Raw genomic sequence first — 18,748 nt, 5'->3', positions numbered from 1 at the left:
TTTTTGTGAAAACAGTGTGACATGAAAAGAGACATTTTTAAATTCCACATTTCCCCCATATAATAATTAAAACCTTACCTTGTTTGCTATGGAAACATGAACAGAGGTCCATTTTTTATGATTGTCAACAAGATTTTATCAAATGTTGCCGAAGTTTGTGTTTTTTGTTTTTGCCGATTTTCACACCACTCCGTAACATTTCGTGTCAGCAATGTTACGGGTGTGAAAGAGTTTTTCAATCGGTCACCAGTTTAAAACGTAAGCTTTCTGTATTGTGAAAGTTGAGTTTTGAAACAAATATGACAGTACCTTAACTTAAAAAACATATGGAATGTGCCTGTAATCCAAATCAAATAAATATTCAATGATAAATTGAGATTTTAATAACTTTGGTGTCACTCACTTTCGTTACGGAGTGAGATTTTCTTGCGATGTAGAAATGTAAACATTGTGTCTTTATGAATGAAAGTCACATGATACACAGGCCCGGATGATGACCTCTTACGACCGTGTGCAAAAATACCCACGTGGAGACAATTTTTTTTTTTTTCACGCGCTTATTGCCTTCGTGTCGAAAGCGTTACGGGTGTGTTTGTGTTACGGGGTGTACAACATTTAACGTGTGTTTATTGTTTTGTGGACGTTTCTAGTGATAAATTTGAATTTAATTAGTTCCAAGACTTTAAACAAAAGCGTTGTAGTGCATTGGAAGTAAGAATTACTCGAGAAAAATCGCAGAAAGATGTCACATTCCAACACACGGACTTGGTGTCAGTGTTACGGTGTGGCCATTCTGAATTTTTCTCGGGCTATCCCTTGACAAAAATCTTGGAAATTTCCCTCCATAATTGTTTTTATAATGATCGAATAACTCATGCGATTCGACTCGCAGAATATTTCTGTGAAACACCATTTTAGTACGAAAGATCATCGCCGAATACGGACTAGTTGGTAACAGAAAACTTCATCCGTAACTGAAATTGGCATAACACAAATCTCATAGTTACGGCGTGTTCGATATGAGCTATTTTACAGTGGTTTGTGTAGAGATAAATATTTGTATTTGTGTATCAATGCTTTCTCGTTCTATTTTTATTAATATTGAATGAAATGGGTAATGTATTTCTGTCTTACTGTTGGCCAAATGCCCAAGTTTCAACAAATACAGAGTTTATTTATCACGCCGTAACCTTGAAACGGTTTCACGCCAATTTAAGAATGCTGCTGTGTGGATCGGAGGAGACCTAAATCTTCCAGACATAAATTGGGCCACGCTGACAATTGAAGGAAATCAGTATCCATATAGTATCAATGCAAGATTCCTTGAATTACTTCAGAACTGTGGTTTACAACAAATGGTTATGTTTCCAACAAGAGGAGAAAGCATCTTAGATTTATTTCTTACCAATCGCCCATCACTGGTAAATAAATGCGCCCCTGCCTGGACTTGGAGATCATGATATTGTGTACACTGAATCTTGTACTGTACCTCAAAGAAGTAAACCAGTTAAACGCAAAATTTACCTGTGGAAACAAGCTAACATCTGTGACATGAAGAGAAACTGCCTTACCTTCCAACTGCAGTTTACATCCACTTATGACGTGAACAGCTGTGTGCATAAGATGTGGATCGACATCCAAACTGCATTAATTAACATCTTGGACAATGGCGTGCCCTCCAAGATGTCATCCACAAGGATAAATCAACCCTGGATTACAAGCAAAGTTAAGCGTCTGACAAGACAAAAGAAACGTAGCTTTGTTAAAGCTAGGAAGACCAGGAAGAGTAAAGACTTTGAGAGATATCGTCAACTGAAGAAAACAACCAGATCAGCCTGTAAAAGTGCTTACAGCGAGTACATCAATAACATCATCAGCCCTGATTCAACTGCAAATCCCAAAAGATTCTGGGGATTTATAAACAGCAAGAAATGTGATAATTCAGGGGTCTCTCCTCTGAAGGCATCAAATGGTGTTACCTATTCAGACAGTGCGACTAAAGCCAACATGCTAAATAGTCAGTTTTCATCAGTCTTCAACAAAAATGAGGACAAGTCTTCCATCAAAGACAAGGGACCTAGCCCATATCCACCTGTGGAACCCATTGTAGTATCATGTGAAGGTATCAGGAAACTTTTATCTGATCTTGGCATCCACAAGGCATCAGGCCCGGATGAAGTTCCTCCTAGACTACTGAAGGAGTTATCAAATGAACTTGCTCCAGTTCTGTCAATTTTCTTCCAAGCCTCAATTAACCAAGGCATCTTACCTGAAGAATGGAAAAAGGCCAATGTGGTACCTGTATTTAAGAAAGGAGAAAGAAATAAAGCTGAGAATTATAGACCAATCTCACTTACATCTGTCATCTGCAAGGTCCTAGAGCATGTATTATGTAGTCAGATTCTGGAACACTGTGATGTTAATAATATCCTCTCAGATGCATAATTTGGCTTCAGGAAACGGCGGTCATGTGAGACTCAATTGATGATAACCATGTACGATCTAGCTGGCGCATTGGACAACAAGGGCCAAGTTGATGTGATCTTATTAGACTTTTCAAAGGCCTTTGATAAGGTCCCTCATCAGAGGTTGTTACATAAACTCACCTACTATGGTGTTCTTGTTGTTTATAAACGACCTTCCTGACTGTATTTCGGCGGGTACAACAGCCAGACTATTCGCGGACGATTGTGTCCTGTATCGCCACATTAAATCGGAGGAGGACACACGTTTATTACAGCAAGACCTGGATCATCTACAGCAATGGGAAAATGACTGGCAGATGAAGTTCCACCCCCAGAAGTGCCAAGTCATCCGCATCACAAATAAGAAGAAGCCTATTCAACAGCCATACACTATCCACAATCATACTCTCGAGGAGGTAGACTCAGCCAAATATCTTGGTGTTAATATCAGTAAGAACCTCAGCTGGAACCATCATATCAACTCCGTTACAAATAAAGCAAATGCCACCAGAGCGTTCTTGCAACGTAACCTTCACCAGTGTCCCAGAAAGACCAAGGAGATGTGCTACAAGACCTTAGTACGCCCTATCATTGAATACTCCAGCATAATATGGGATCCTTCAACATCATGCAATGTCCAAAAGCTGGAGATGGTACAACGGCGCTTTGCACGGTTTGTTTATGGGGACTACAGAACCACCAGTAGTGTTACTGCCATGTTAGACCAACTCCAGTGGCCCACCCTTCAGGAACGCCGTGCACAGACCAAAGTGGTGATGATGTTCCGGATAGTTAACCATCTAGTTGATGTTCCCCATACCTATCTGATTCCAACTATAGCACTGAGAGAACACTCAATGAGATACTTGATTCCCTTCGCCAGGACAGTTGTGTACCGGCAGTCATTCTTTCCGGACACCATTAGGCTATGGAATAACCTGCCTCAAGATCTCATCAACTGCACATCCGTAGCTGGATTCAAGCAAGGTGTGCAGACCATCAACTCCGTTAAGCCAGCCTGGTTTTTTATCGCACAGTAGTTTGTAGAACCTTATCACCTGCACTGTATATATCTTCACTTGGCATGCACACAGCCATCACAGTACGTGATACGCCAGAGGCGGACTGTACTTTACGGAAGAGAGAGAGAGACCCCATATCGTTTTTGGACTCGACCATTTGATAGCAGAGGGTGTGTTTGTTGTCAAAACATGGCGATAGGATGGGTAAATTGTTTTGCGTGCATAGAAACTGCACTTTTTTTTACAAAGCATTGATAATTATTTATATTATTTATTTATTATATTTATTACTTATCATGTTTATGTTCAAATAAGAATATTTGCTTTTCTTTTAATCCAATTTGAACTTCTAACATTTTGTCCCCCCCTTTAGCTTCATGACAATTCAACTTTCCAAATCCATTAGTTTTCTTTGCATACCTGTTCAGTGTTCACCATGGTGGAAAGTTGCACTTTTGTAGTAAACAACTGCACAATATTGTGCTACATTGATAGCTATTTAATTAATTAGACAAATATGATATATAATGCAACGAAAAAACCACCCTGTTTTACTTTTATGGTAGGCGGACCTTTCAACTTCAAGTAGGGTCGGTTGGGCAAAATTTGGTTTTTTTTTTTCTTTGAAGCCAAAATTACAATACCTGCAGAAGGTATAAGTATAGTTTTAGGTGGATTTTATCTTTCCATGTTAATGATTATTTTGAAACAAGTGTTGAAATATTTCATACAAGTTATTATAGATAGGCCTAACCCAAATGTGGTGTTTTATCTTACTATAATTTGCCTAATGTTGTATGCGTGTATGTGTGTATGTATGTATGTATGTATGTGTGTTAAAGGCTCCGTCAGTTTTGATCCCAGCCTCGCCAAATTCACACACGGGATGCAGAAAAATACGGGGAGTGTCGTAAGCTACCTTCGGTTGAAATCGGAGGTCAAGGTCAAAGGTCAAATTTTAAACTTGGTCCGATAGGGCTGTAATTCATACAGGAGGTCAAGGAAAATACGGGGAGTGGCTTAAGCTACCTTAGGTCGAAATCGGAGGTCGAAGGTCAAAGGTCAAATTTTAAACTTGGTCCGATTGGGCTGTAATTCATACGGGAGATCAAGGAAAATATGGGGAGTGTCCGACGCTACCTTCGGTCGAAATCGGAGGTCGAAGGTCAAAGGTCAAATTTTAAACTTGGTCCGATTAGGCTGTAATTCATACGGGAGATCAAGTAAAATTTGGGGAGTGTCCTACCCTACCTTCGGTCGAAATCGGAGGTCGAAGGTCAAAGGTCAAATTTTAAACTTGGTCCGATTGGGCTGTAATTCATACAGGAGGTCAAGGAAAATACGGGGAGTGGCTTAAGCTACCTTAGGTCGAAATCGGAGGTCGAAGGTCAAAGGTCAAATTTTAAACTTGGTCCGATTGGGCTGTAATTCATACGGGAGATCAAGGAAAATATGGGGAGTGTCCACGCTACCTTCGGTCGAAATCGGAGGTCGAAGGTCAAAGGTCAAATTTTAAACTTGGTCCGATTGGGCTGTAATTCATACGGGAGATCAAGGAAAATATGGGGAGTGTCCTACCCTACCTTCGGTCGAAATCGGAGGTCGAAGGTCAAAGGTCAAATTTTAAACTTGGTCCGATTGGGCTGTAATTCATACAGGAGGTCAAGGAAAATACGGGGAGTGGCTTAAGCTACCTTAGGTCGAAATCGGAGGTCGAAGGTCAAAGGTCAAATTTTAAACTTGGTCCGATTAGGCTGTAATTCATACGGGAGATCAAGTAAAATTTGGGGAGTGTCCTACCCTACCTTCGGTCGAAATCGGAGGTCGAAGGTCAAAGGTCAAATTTTAAACTTGGTCCGATTGGGCTGTAATTCATATGGGAGATCACGGAAAATATGGGGAGTGTCCTACACTACCTTCGGTCGAAATCGGAGGTCGAAGGTCAAAGGTCAATTTTTAAACTTGGTCCGATTGGGCTGTAATTTATACGAGAGATCAAGGAAAATATGGGGAGTGTCCTAAGCTACTTTCGGTCGAATGCAGGGATCTCATTTGGTTGCGATCGGTAAAGGATTGGGCTCAAAATCCGCGAAAATGTGCATTTTCATAAGTCAGTGACCATGGTATAAACAATTGCACTTGCTGCCTGTGTTCTATAAATAGCTCTGATACATTCTGATTCATGTACTTGAACTTGGTAAAATCTATATTAAGCCAATGTCTTCCACTGTGGGTTTTGAAGGGTAAAAGGCTCCGTAGCATACAGCCATACGGGTATACCTCTAGTTAGTATAATAAAGCAAACTGTTGTTTTTATTTAAGTTTCTACATCAACATTACAATGTTTAACAAGAAGCTACAAGATATGTCACTTGCAGAAAACAGCAAAATTAAGTTTATTAACCACCTGAATGATTCAGTTCTACTTTGAATAATATCTTGAGTAACATGATGCTGTAACATTTTAACTTCTCTAAATGTCTTTCAACTTTGACGCGCATCAAGCCAACCCTCCTCACTAAATTTAAGGCTTGGTGTCAGTGTTACATGCGAAATGATAAGTAACCATACAATAGTTAAAATTATGTATAATGTTGCTCAGTCAGAAAATAGTCTTGTGAAAATAATTCCGCCCTGATGTGGTTACGCATTTCCTTGCATTCTGTGGTACTACATTGTACTTTAATGTCAGCGGTACTACTTTGGTGTCAGCGTTACAGGTGTGATTAAAGATAACACAAGATGTAATAGCTTGGCTTGCTGAGAGGAACCATAGTCAAACTGAGCAAAATAACTACATTTATCAATGAGGAAAATAAATCTTTGAAGTATTCAACTATTCTGAAATTTAATCAAAGTTAAATAGTGCAATGTACATCGATCTGTAGAATAAATATTTGGAAACTAGAATAAATATTTGGAAACTTATATCATCCCCAGGTAGAAGTTCTGGCCACTTTGTTTGTATTTTACATTATTGAGCATGTTAACTAATATAATATTGTTTAGTTACACATTTCTCACATAATATTACTTAGTTTTGGACTTGCTATTATAATAGGTAGTGTAGATAGATAGCTTATGTAGTTCATGATGTCACTCTGTAACAGTGACACCAGTGTCAGCGTTACAGGTGTTAATGTTTTTAACATTGAGCATTGGATATATTTATGACATTGTAGTAGTATTTTTGAATCTTGCCAATCACTAATGAATGCATCCTTGATTATTAAACTTCTTTTCAAAGCAAGGATAATACTTTGGTATACATTACAGTAATTTTGAAACATAATTGCCCGAATCGGTCGTAATTTGACAAAATATTGGGACATTAAGTTCTCATTTTTCACAAGTATTGTCAAAGGATTAAGGATCTTTTTTTTTTTCCAAAGTAAAGATGTCGATAACATTTGTTAAAAACCAGCAAATCATTATCATACCTCAACTATACATTTGTTACAGCTCCAAGACAAATAAACAATTTGGTGTCATTGTTACAGGTGTTAATTTGTGTCTTATGTCTCACTCTATTGTGTTGCTGTCCAAATAGGGATTATGTTTCATTAAAGCGGATTATTTTTTTGTGAAATATGGGTCTCAGGGTGTAAAATAATGAAAACAAAATTCTCATTAACCCAATTTGAAAATTTGGTCCCAATGTCACACTCTGGCCTCCATATTTATATAAACACCCACATACCAGGTTCAAAATTTCCATGCATGCCAAACATACATATATCCATCAATGGTATTGAAGAGCTACTGACAGACCTTGACCCGAACAAAGCAACTGGACCTGACGGCGTGCCTGCACGCATTCTAAAGATGGGGGCAAAGGAGATTGCGCCAGCCCTGGCGACCATCTTTAGAAAATCACTCGAGACTGGCAATTTGCCTGAAGATGGGAAGAATGCGAATGTAACTCCAATCTTCAAAAAAGGAGACCGCACACAGCCTTGCAACTATAGACCGGTGTCCCTTACTTCTATATGTTGCAAGGTGATGGAACATGTCATTCATTGAATGTCATGAAACATCTTGACAAGTATGGCATATTGACCGACCATCAACATGGCTTTCGCGAAATCGATCGTGTGAATCTCAATTAATACTGACAACAAATGACTTCGCCAAATCCCTCGACAAGGGGCGACAGACAGACGTCATCATAATGGACTTCAGCAAGGCCTTTGATGTAGTACCACATCAGAGGCTCTTGCTGAAACTTGCCCATTATGGTGTGGATGGACCGACGCTAACATGGATTTCAAACTTCCTAATGCAAAGAAAACAAAAGGTTGTTATAGGAGGTGATGCATCGGACTGGGTACATGTCAAATCAGGCGTTCCGCAGGGCACTGTACTCGGTCCTTTGCTTTTCTTATTATATATCAATGACCTCCCCGACCAAATCACCTCCACTGTCCGACTTTTTGCTGATGATTGTGTTCTTTACAGAACAATCGGCAATGACGCAGACGCCGACAAACTCCAAAAGGACCTTGACACAGACTCTGTAGCTGGGAACATACATGGTGCATGAATTTCAACATAGCCAAATGTTTTGTCTTAAAGGTTACAAACGCCAAAGAACCAAAACAACATACATATTCACTAAATGGTTCCGTTCTTAGTCAAACAAATTCACACACATATCTTGGTGTAGACATCTCAAACAACATGAAATGGAAAAATCACATCAGTCAAGTACCTGCAAAAGCTAACAGATCACTGGGTTTTATAAAAAGAAATCTACGGGGATGCACTGAAGATATCAAGAACATGGCTTATAAATCATTGGTGCGACCTTCCATGGAATACTGCGCTGCAGTCTGGGACCCTTACACCGCGGACCAAATATACCAACTTGAAGCTGTTCAGCGCAGGGCTGCCCGCTTTGTTAAAAACATCTATGACAGGCGTAGCAGTGTCACCGACATGATGACGGATCTGGAGTGGCCACTTCTATCTACCAGACGGAAAATATCACGTCTCAGCCAGTTCCAGAAAGCCTACGAAGGTCACCTAGCCATCCCGGTCCAAACCCTACTGCACCCGGTAACACGCTCCACCAGAAATAATCACAGCAAAGCATTCATACCACCTCAACCATCAAAGCCTAAAGGACACCTACAAATTTTCATTTTTACCAAGGGCTGTCTCCGAGTGGAATTCACTACCAGAATCAACAATAGCAATTACAGACCCAACAGCCTTCAAAGCACAACTGCAAGAAATCTTCAACTAAGAGAAAACAAAAAGCACACACACCATAAACCGGTTTATTTTCCCCACTTGGGGTGTTTAACCGTAACGAACTTGAACTTGAGAAATTCTGGTAATTTTATGTCAATATTTAGTGTCATTTAAAAGAGGTGTTTGAAATTCTAGTTATAATCAAAAAGGGGTGTTTGAAATTCTAGTCATTGAAAACCACAAAAAAGGGGTTGTTTTTGGCCAAATTTTGTCCTCGATTTTGCATGAAAAAGGGGGATAAATTTGATGAAAAATCATTGCAAAGGGGGTCTTTCAAAGATTTGGTAACTCTCATGCAGGTTGCCAACTTTTGAGTTGAGTTGAGTGGGGGGCCAGGCACCAGCATCATGCTCGCGACGTGACACAGCTAAAGTAATCGACCGGAAATCGGGGATCATTAAAACGTCAACAATTTCAAAATACGCAATGACGGTATACTTTAATCTTTATTGGCGAGCGGTCCAAATTTTGAGCCATACACATGTACAACTTACAAGTTTTATACGTGGTGAACTAAAAAGGCTAGCTTGACCCCGCCCCTTTCGACCTGCCAAAATGCTTGCCCCCTCCCTTCCGCCTGCCAAAAAATCTTTGCCTCCCCTCTATAATTAACCACCCGGGTACACATAATTATTGCACCACCCATAAAGTGCTTAAATTGCATCATTTGCATGAATCCTTGAAATTGCAAAGCTTTCGATTTTTGTCTGGCTGCAGAATTTGGCACACGGCACAAAATTACATCGATCACTGCGATGTTCTTGCTTCAAAAACACACTTACCATTTCACGTTTCACACCTGACGGCTTAAGACCACGCCGTTTCAACTCGTCTTTCAGTTGTGAAACTTTTAATTTAGAATATTCCATTACAATCAATTAGCATTTATTTACATATCTTCCAGCAAAAAATACACGTCTCATTCTTTTTTTTTTTCTTCTTCGTTAGTCATGGGCAAATCGATAGTTGATTAATTCAAACCAGGCATGGGCGACTACACGTATATCAGTGATTTTCCTAAAATCAAGGTCAAATATAGGCCTATGTTCAAAATTCAAATCAACATTTAATAGCGGGAATTTAGCCTGGGAATGTCATTTTCTTCAGAAGGGGGCCATGAATATGTTGGTGACCTGAGTCTATTTTTTAGGACATTTCCCCCTTCTCGGGGTCGAAATTTAATTTATGGACCCCCTTGCCGTAACCAAAGCGCAGAGAGCCCAAAAACTTTAGTGTGGAGAAAGTGCGGACTGCAATAAAATTTTGAACGTAAGTGTAAAAAGGGGCGAGGAGCGTGCAAAAATATTGTGCATTATATAGGCCTAAACAAATACGGTGCGGACCGTTTGATCGTTAGTTAAAAAAATGCACCAGCCCTTCATTAGGCGGAGCTGCCGTATTTAGCGTTAGGCTTGGATATAATTATATTCTTCATTTTCCACCCAGAATCCTCGGGCGAAAAATAAAGAAAATAATTAATATCCAAACCTAACACTAAACATGGTGCCTCCGCCTAATGAATAATTATGAATAATATGACTCCCTATTGTGTTTCTAAAATTTCTATGACTCACAGTATTCATGACGAATGACCCCCCCTTCAGAAAATGACAACCACAAAATCCCCTAAGAGCGGAACGGTTGGCTTCTTGATCCAAGTCATTTAGGTGACTCTTAAAATTTTTACATATCAAAACGTTTTAGCTGTGAGAGACCCTTTGCACACTGCGACTTATTACTTCTTTCCAACACTGCTTATAGGGATCACAAGGTCAAACCCGATGTCTGTGTATCGCTCTATGCATTCTCAGATTACCATCCTTAACCTTTGGTGAAATCTCAGCATACCAACCGTGTTACTGCACGCACTGTATACAGATTGCGGAGAGACCAATATACCTGGTTCATGCAGAGGTGATATGGGGGTTTTGCTTCAGAAGTTCATATACTCCTTTTATAGTTTTTTCGCTATAAGCGAGTGAGATATTTGGCAAATCAGATTCTTTATTAGATGAGAAGCTTGGAAACATCCCAAGCTTCAATTGGATACCAGGAAGCAGGTATACAAATGGTGCCACGACGTTGAAACGCTTTGAGATAAATGGTCAAAATACATAGAAAAGCAGTAGAAAAGCTGAAAAACGCGGATCTCAGGCAGAGATCGAAGCATTTCTAATACATAGGCGATGGTGAATAAAAATTATTTGCGAGTAAACAATATCATCTACATTGTTTTCGATGCGATTTTAAATTGCAGGACATTCTCATGCTTGTTTTGGTATGAAGAAGCATGATATACGACTAATAATGTCAAAGTTGTGGGGTTAGTAATACAAATGTTTTGAGAAAATGTCTGAATTTTGTTGATGTCAGTGGACGGTTGTTAATGGAATGAAATAAGAAAATGATCAATGACACTTGGGTACCCTAACGTTTTGATATGTTACAAAAGTTGCTTTTCCCCTTTTTTTTCTTTGCTGGCCAAAAATTGTTTGCTGGCTCAAACCTCACCCTCTTTTTTCTAGTGGGTGGGGGAGGGGGCAGGGAGTCGCCCCGGACCTAAAATGGGGATTTAGAAGTGGAAAAATGGGGACGAGAAGAAGGGGAGAACTGAGGCGGCCGCGCCGTGAGAGGAAAAAGGGACGACGCGACGCCCGGACTGCGATGCTGGCGCACCTGAGGTCAAGTTTACACTTGAAGGGGAGGTCACTGCCAGGGATTTAAAAAAATTAGTTAGAATTATTACATACCCTGGCACAGCCCCTAATTGTTATTGTTTATGAATTTTAACAACATTAAACAAATCTAATATGAAGCAGCCCAATATTGCACGTCTTCCCTGGTCTGAGGCCTGTCTGGAATAAAACACCCCCTCTATTTGATTATGGGATTGGTCACTGGTCAGGCAACTTATGTCAATTTAAAGACGTCATAAAAATATCCTCACACAATCTCCCAGCTTTTAATTATATTGTAAAAATGAAACATTCTAACTCTATATTTTTGCTACTAAAAGTATGAATAAATAGTTGCAGCTCTACACAGACCCCGACACAGACTAATATGATCACATTTTAAGCGTAAAATATATATTTCATGAATATTATCTACTGATGACGTAGGTCATTAATATTCATTAAAAAATACAATGTGCAAGATATAAATGCCATCTGTAAACAACACGGAAGTCTCTGTTTGTAAATGTTGTGTGGGTTGGTCTATTCTTGCCAAAGTTTATCTTGATGTTGTAGTGTACATTGGACTTGTCAGAGCAAACAGACAGGTAGGTTACATTGTAATTGTTATAAATAGAACGTAGAGTAAAAGATAGTTGCTGGGTATATTTGATCTCTTGTCATTTTATCAATCATTCATGAGTGGCATTTGCTTCATTTCATGCCATCATGGCCATGATGGCTCTCAATCATGCACATGATGCACTGGCCACTCATGCACTGCACAGTCAACAGTCAATGCACTGAGCTTCCCGGCCGGCTTGAGCTAGCCTAGCTATGGCGTGGTCAGCCCATGCCTGGTGATGGTCAAATGGCAGGCATTTGTCATGTAGACCTATTCAGAGTTGGATATGGTCCCATGATCATGATTCATGATTAAGGTAGAATTAGAAAAAAAACTCCATTGTTGACATTGTCCCATGCATGATCTGATAAATGCACCTGTCTGCCTGTATTGTAGTGCTACTAGCATGCTAGGCTGTACCAGCGACGTACCAGCTACCTGAGTGATAAATAATCAACAAAGAATTGTGTGACTTTTGGCCCTGATTCTGCCTTCAAATATAAATGAATGATGAAGTCGATCTCATGAGTTGACAAAATTAAAACATATTTGTTACCGGGTACAGTAAAAACATAAATTTATTTGTGACACTGTCTCTGCCTGAGACGAATAAAACTAAAGAGATACGAATCAATGCATAGCCCTATTTTTATCACGTATCAATCATATTCCGAGGTCTTCCATGGCAACCATGTACATGTATGATGTAACAGACAAAAGAAAACCTAATATTGTGCAGCTGTAAAAATATCTAGTCTTCTGATAGTGATAGATAGTACAGTATGCCTATTTGGTTTGTGCATTCAGCTAAACTTACCCAGTGGGCACAACTGACGTTGAAATCACGTTGAAATCAGGTTGAAATTTCGACGTCAAAATCAATTTCGACGTTGAAATCAGGTTGAAATCACGTTGTATTTGCAAACGGACCTCAACCTGATGGACTTCAACCTGATTTCAACCCGATTTCAACCTAGAGGTTAGTTGAAATCAGGTTGAAATTTCAACGTTGTATCAACGTTGAAATTTCAACCGATTTCAACTAACGTCCAGGTTGAAATCAGGTTGATATCAGGTTAGGTTGAAACTTCGACGTTGTATCAACGTTGATTCAACGTCGAAATCCTAACCTGTGCCCACTGGGTAGGTCTTTTCAATACTATATATATAGCGAATACTGTAAACAACTTTGAACCCGGAAGTGAAGCCATGTAATTGATTTGAGCATGCGCACCAATATCTTTGGGAGACCTGGATCACTGCTCAAGTTATGAATTAATATGGGACTTTGTATCTCTTTAGTTATACTCATCTCAGGTCACTGCAGTGCAGTAGAGTAGGAGGAGTCAGACAAGCCAAGCCCAAAGTTAGTACAGGATGTTGATTTTTTTGATGAAAACAGGTAAATTTAGCATTGAGAAAAAATTCCCGGAATCATGTGACTAGGAGGAGCCAGACAAGCCAAGCCCCAAATTAGTACAGGATCCTAGTATGTTGATTTTTTGATATAACAGGTAAATTCAAGTCAAGTCACAAACAAAAGAAATTTCATGAGGGCAGGACTCACACAGAAAAATGAAAGCTGCCACAAGTTCTGTAGTTAACCAAATAAATGGAAAGCTATTGTACACATAGTTCTAGAGAATACAGACATCCAGGGAATCATGCCGGAGCACATAATGTATAGACTCTGCACTTTGCAGACTTCAATTGCTGAGAACTGCAGATTAAGGCAGAAGCCCAGTGACATGTGATTGTCAACATTCACACAACTGCAACAGGACACAGTTGACATCTTCATATGAGGAATTTCTTTGTTTACCAGGCACAGGATTGATATGCAATTTTTTAGCTGTAATCCTGAGCTACGTTCTTTCTTACCCAATTGCTAGCTTTTCGTGTTGTGAGCTGGCAACATCAGGAGTCATTGGAAATTAACTGTGTAAACTTTCCCCTTTTTCTGATACACTTATAATCAATCAATCATCGGCTTCACTTTTGGAGACTGAGGTGCAGCCATGGCAGCTAAACTATTGTGTACGTAATGTAAAACATTGACATTGTTAAATTGCTTTTCTTGACTTGTGTGAAGCAATTGCTAGTTTGAAATTTGCAAGTATCAAATATTTCACTTACTTCTCTGTGTACAATTAATACACATATGCATTTTGTTTAGAACAAAAACCAATTCGGATTTTTAATGTGAAAACTTCAGTTATTTAATATTTTTTTTGCCAGTACTGACTCTATACTTCTTATATGTTCAAAGAGATAATTCTTCATGTATTGTGGTGGGGATGCAAAAATGTTTATTACCGGTACATTCTATTATTTAACAAAGTTCAGTACCAACCCTTGATCAAGAATAAGATAATTGTACAAGTATGGTGAAACATTTGAGTGCATGTTTTTTTAAAAAAATTTTGTTTAAAATTTTAAATGTTATCAAACAATTTCATTTAAAAAAAAATCCCAGGTTTTAATATGGTATTCACTTTAAATTTCTAACTCCTTCTCCAAGATAGGAAATGAATACAAGATTATGTTACAGTTTCCAAGCACGCATATTTATGTAAAAATATAAATCTTTCAATACGGTACTTTCAAATTGAATTAATGACGGATGAAATATTGTGCAGAAATAAATTAGAAAAAAACATACACTGTGTAATACTGAAAATGAAATTTTAAAAAGAAGGGTTTTGAATAAGGCCATGAATATTATAACAAAACATGTACCGTTACCGTAACAAAGATCTGGGAACAGAGACTTTTCTCTTTCAATTAAAACTTGTTCCAGCCGTTGTATGTGCATGAATCTAATTAGAAATGCACTGATAAATCTAACACTCACAATGCAGATGATTTTGCATGATAATTAATTTTGTGTTTCAGTTTTAATTTTTGCTGTATTCAGTAAAAACAACAAAAAAGTTTTTATGCGTGCAAGTATTTAATTTCTAAGTGCCTTTTTTACAAATTCAAATGTTTATTTTCATGTTTGCATCCCAGGTTTGCATGTATTTATTACCCATTTGATATCATATGACTTCTTTTGTTTTAAATTTCCACTTTAGAATAAGCCCCAGTGGCCGGCATTGTTACTTTCAGTTGTCGCTGACCAGTTTTGGGACACTTTGAACTCTGACCTATTGGGGAAACTGGTTTAATTATTATTCATTTGTTTATTATTATAGTAATGTTATCATTAAAAGATATTTTAAATTATTAATAAATTAAATAACCATGTTTTCTTGTTTGTTTGTTTTTTATTCCAATAAAACATTTTAAATACTATTTTGTGCAATTTGTACGCACAAAAAACAATTTTCCCGATAGGTCAGAGGGCAAAGTGTCCTAAAACTGCGAAAACTGTCCCACAATGCATTGCAAATTTTAATGCCGATTTAGCTTATTAAAACTACATACATTGTACTTGTCAGGGTCAATTCAGGTGATTTCACGCAGTTTTGGTTCATATTCATCTAGACTGATTTGAAATGAATATGATCAAATTCATACATATCTTTTGATTACAGATAATGCACAAAAGTGGTCAACATTTAACATGGCAATTCATACTAGTTACTCTGTATATCATGACTATACAATGTATAACTTACCTGATCTGCAGAGCAAATTTATCAAATTACAATATACTGAGCATAGCCATCGGGGCAAATTCACCTATGTTGCACCAACCATATTTGCTATTGGCCAATCATGTGATTCTTTAGTGTTGAGAGCACCCTTGAATCACAATAAGGAATTGTGTTTATCACCAGATAACATTTTGTTTATTGACTTTATGGTAGAAAACATTGTGTACCCAAGTCCGGAATTGACCCTAACCTTTTTTTCTTTTCTCTTTTATACTTAATTAACTTGATGCATTTTGATGCATGTACATTGCTGGTTTTTCAAGTTTCATTGTCTTCAATTATATCAATGTTGCAAGTCCTTTTTGAGAATCTTTGTTTAATTGATTTTGTCTTCAATATCACTTGCTCAGGGACTGCCTTTTGAAAATAAGAAAAGAGCTGTAGAATGCTCTTCTGGTCTCTTCAAGAAGAGCTGTTAGAAGAGCACCTGTGCGTGGCCATAAAGAATTTAACTAGTCATCTAGAGGAGAGCTAAATCGCTCTTGCAAATGCAACTTAAGAAGAGTTGTAGAGGAGTGATTGCTCTTCTCAAAAGGCAGTTCCTGCATGCTGTTTTAAAAATTGTACTTTGAAAATTTCAAGTGTGCATGCATACATGCATTAATTGTACAAGTTCAATCATTTTTGTCTTAAATATGCCCTGTAATTGGCAGCACGGAAAGATATGGCAGAAGTTCAAAGGTTAAAGGATGCAGATGAGAGAAAATCTGGTGCTAACTGGAAACGTTGGGGACCATACCTGTCAGAGAGACAATGGGGGACAGTGAGAGAAGATTACTCACCGAATGGCGAATGGTAAATAATTAATGAGTTGATGTGGTAACTATTGTTCTCAACTGAAATTCTAGGACTAATAAGGGAGCATTTTATGATCCTGTATTTTATGTATAAGTTTTCAATAAGAAATATGTGAGGAAATGTCCAAGCATGTCACTAGATAATATTCAAGTAATTTAAGGTTGATGTCAATGACATGTAAATGGAAATCATCAAATCAAAATTAAAATCTTCTGACAAGGGCCTTGAATTTCACTAGGTGTCCACTTTTTGTCAAGTATGGCCTGCACAGGTACATGTAAATTGTACTCCGTCGCCAAGGTACAAAGCAGGAAACACACAAGTACTTACACAGTACCAATGCTGTACTGCACAGGACCCACCAGTAGTGGTACTGCACTGGTATTACACTGGGTAACGGTGTACCTATGCAGGCACCAGGCAGCCCCAATAGGAATCTAGATTTGTTTATATTCTTTAGCAATAGCAAATGAATAATCACTTTAAATCCTCCAAATTGAATGATCTCTTGTTTCTTTGTATTCTTCCACAGTTGGGATTACTTTCCTCATGATCATGCCAGGAAACGAGCCTACAGATGGGGTGAGGATGGTCTACTGGGTATCACTGACAGAGAATGTCGTCTATGTTTCTGTCTAGCATTATGGAATGGCAAAGATAGCATATTGAAGGAAAGGCTATTTGGTCTTACAGGTAAACAAATCATTTTTATTTCATTTTATACATAAAAGCGCCTCTGGATCAAGAACAAAGCGTGTAAACAAACAAAGAAACTCATGGAGGGAAATCTGAAAATTGTCCTAAAATTATGTGATTTAAAACTCAAACAAGAACCTACCAGGTTATGGTGGCACAGATGGTTAGCGCATCCTAGTATTACATGTAGGTTATGGGTTTGAGTCCTGTCCACAGCAAGTACTTGTTGTGGTATTACATGTGTATCTATTACACTATAGCAGTGATCAATCATATCAGTCATTTGACTTAAAATCACATACATTAAGGCAAATGAAATGAATGACATGTTGCATGCATCTTACTATAATTCACCAGAATCTGTACATCTGTTTGTTTGTCTGTCTGTCTGTCCGCCTCTTTTCTCGGAGACCGGGGGTCGCACGTTCCTCAAACTTGTCTGTCCGCCTCTTTTCTCGGAGACCAGGGGTCGCACGTTCCTCAAACTTGGTGGGTGGGTGCAGCTTGGTATGAGGAAGAACGAGTTTATATTGGTTAGTGGGTCAAGGTCACCCAAGGTTATCCAGGGTCAAATTAGTAAAAACTGTTTTTCTCGGAGACTGGGGGTCACACGCTCAAACTTGACGGGTGGGTGTGTCTTGACCCGGGACAGAACAAGTTTGTATTGGTTAGTGGGTCAAGGTCACCAGAGGTCATCTAGGGTCAAATTAGTAAAACTGTCATATGGGCATGAAACTTGGTGGGTAGGTGCATCTTGACCTAGGACAGAGCAAGTTTGTATTGATTAGTGGGTCAAGGTCACCCAGGGGTCATCTGAGGTCAAATTAGTAAAGACTGTTTTCCGCCTATTTTCGCGGAGAGTGGGGGGCGCACGTTCCTCAAACTTGGTGGATGGGTGCATCTGGACCTCAGACAGAACAAGTTTGTTTCAGTTAGTGGGCCAAGATCACCCGAGGTCATCCAGGGGTCATCCAAGGTTAAATTACTAAAAACTGTCATATGGGCACGAAAAGTGGTGGGTACAGTCAACATTTAGAGCCAAATTTTGGAAGGCCATTTCAAGGTCACAAGGGGTCATCTGAGGTCAAATTAGTAAAAACTGTCCTATGGGCATAAAACTTGGTGAGTACAGTCACCATCACTCAGCCAGGTAATCGCGACAGCCGAGAACCGCCAAATACGGGTAACCGCCTAGTGACTTTAATTCACAACTTCATTAAATTCTGTGTTGTATTTGCTGATCATTGAAAGATATGACACTGGTAAACATTTTTATCATCAAAAGGAAATCATTGACACAACAATAAATCAATAAGATAAATTCAACTATATCTGATATACTTCTTGATATTGTTTTCAAGAGATAAAGAGCTACAAATAGGTAGTGGCATTCAATATAAGTTTGTTTTAGCATGTATTCAATTTTCCTAGAAACAAATTTAAACATACTTTTAAAAAAGATATCATGAAATTAATATACTCGAGCTTACAGATTGTCTGCAAATGAGTTCTAAATTTGAATACATTTATCAAAATCTATTCCATTTTG

The 18,748-nt window shown here is 38.5% G+C and overlaps 2 protein-coding genes across 5 annotated transcripts in view; one reads left to right on the top strand and one right to left on the bottom strand.

The window, feature by feature from the left end:
- The window catches only part of LOC140135524 (vacuole membrane protein 1-like), a 39,195-nt gene that overhangs the window by 16,586 nt on the left and 3,861 nt on the right, over positions 1 to 18,748 (bottom strand). The window contains exon 1 of one of the 2 annotated variants that reach the window (XM_072157062.1): positions 9,526 to 9,681. The exons of the other annotated variant lie outside the window; for it this stretch is intronic. Coding sequence (XP_072013163.1) covers positions 9,526 to 9,612 — 87 coding nt within the window. The 5' untranslated portion in view covers positions 9,613 to 9,681. Of the gene's footprint in view, positions 1 to 9,525; positions 9,682 to 18,748 lie in introns of those variants that run through there. 2 annotated transcript variants of the gene reach the window in all.
- The window catches only part of LOC140135523 (uncharacterized), a 42,987-nt gene continuing 36,151 nt past the window's right edge, over positions 11,913 to 18,748 (top strand). For 2 of the 3 annotated variants that reach the window (XM_072157059.1, XM_072157060.1), the window contains exons 1-4: positions 11,920 to 12,026; positions 14,048 to 14,080; positions 16,359 to 16,500; positions 17,036 to 17,196. In XM_072157059.1, the coding sequence (XP_072013160.1) occupies positions 14,062 to 14,080; positions 16,359 to 16,500; positions 17,036 to 17,196 (322 nt within the window). In that variant the 5' untranslated portion in view covers positions 11,920 to 12,026; positions 14,048 to 14,061. Of the gene's footprint in view, positions 12,027 to 14,047; positions 14,081 to 16,358; positions 16,501 to 17,035; positions 17,197 to 18,748 lie in introns of all 3 variants that reach the window. The other variant, XM_072157061.1, reaches the window with a different exon arrangement.

The sequence above is a fragment of the Amphiura filiformis genome, chromosome 16, assembly GCF_039555335.1.
Source record: "Amphiura filiformis chromosome 16, Afil_fr2py, whole genome shotgun sequence".
NCBI classification, from domain to species: domain Eukaryota; kingdom Metazoa; phylum Echinodermata; class Ophiuroidea; order Amphilepidida; family Amphiuridae; genus Amphiura; species Amphiura filiformis.
Note: the sequence above shows the minus strand (reverse complement) of the source record. Positions and strands in the feature narration are given on the sequence as shown.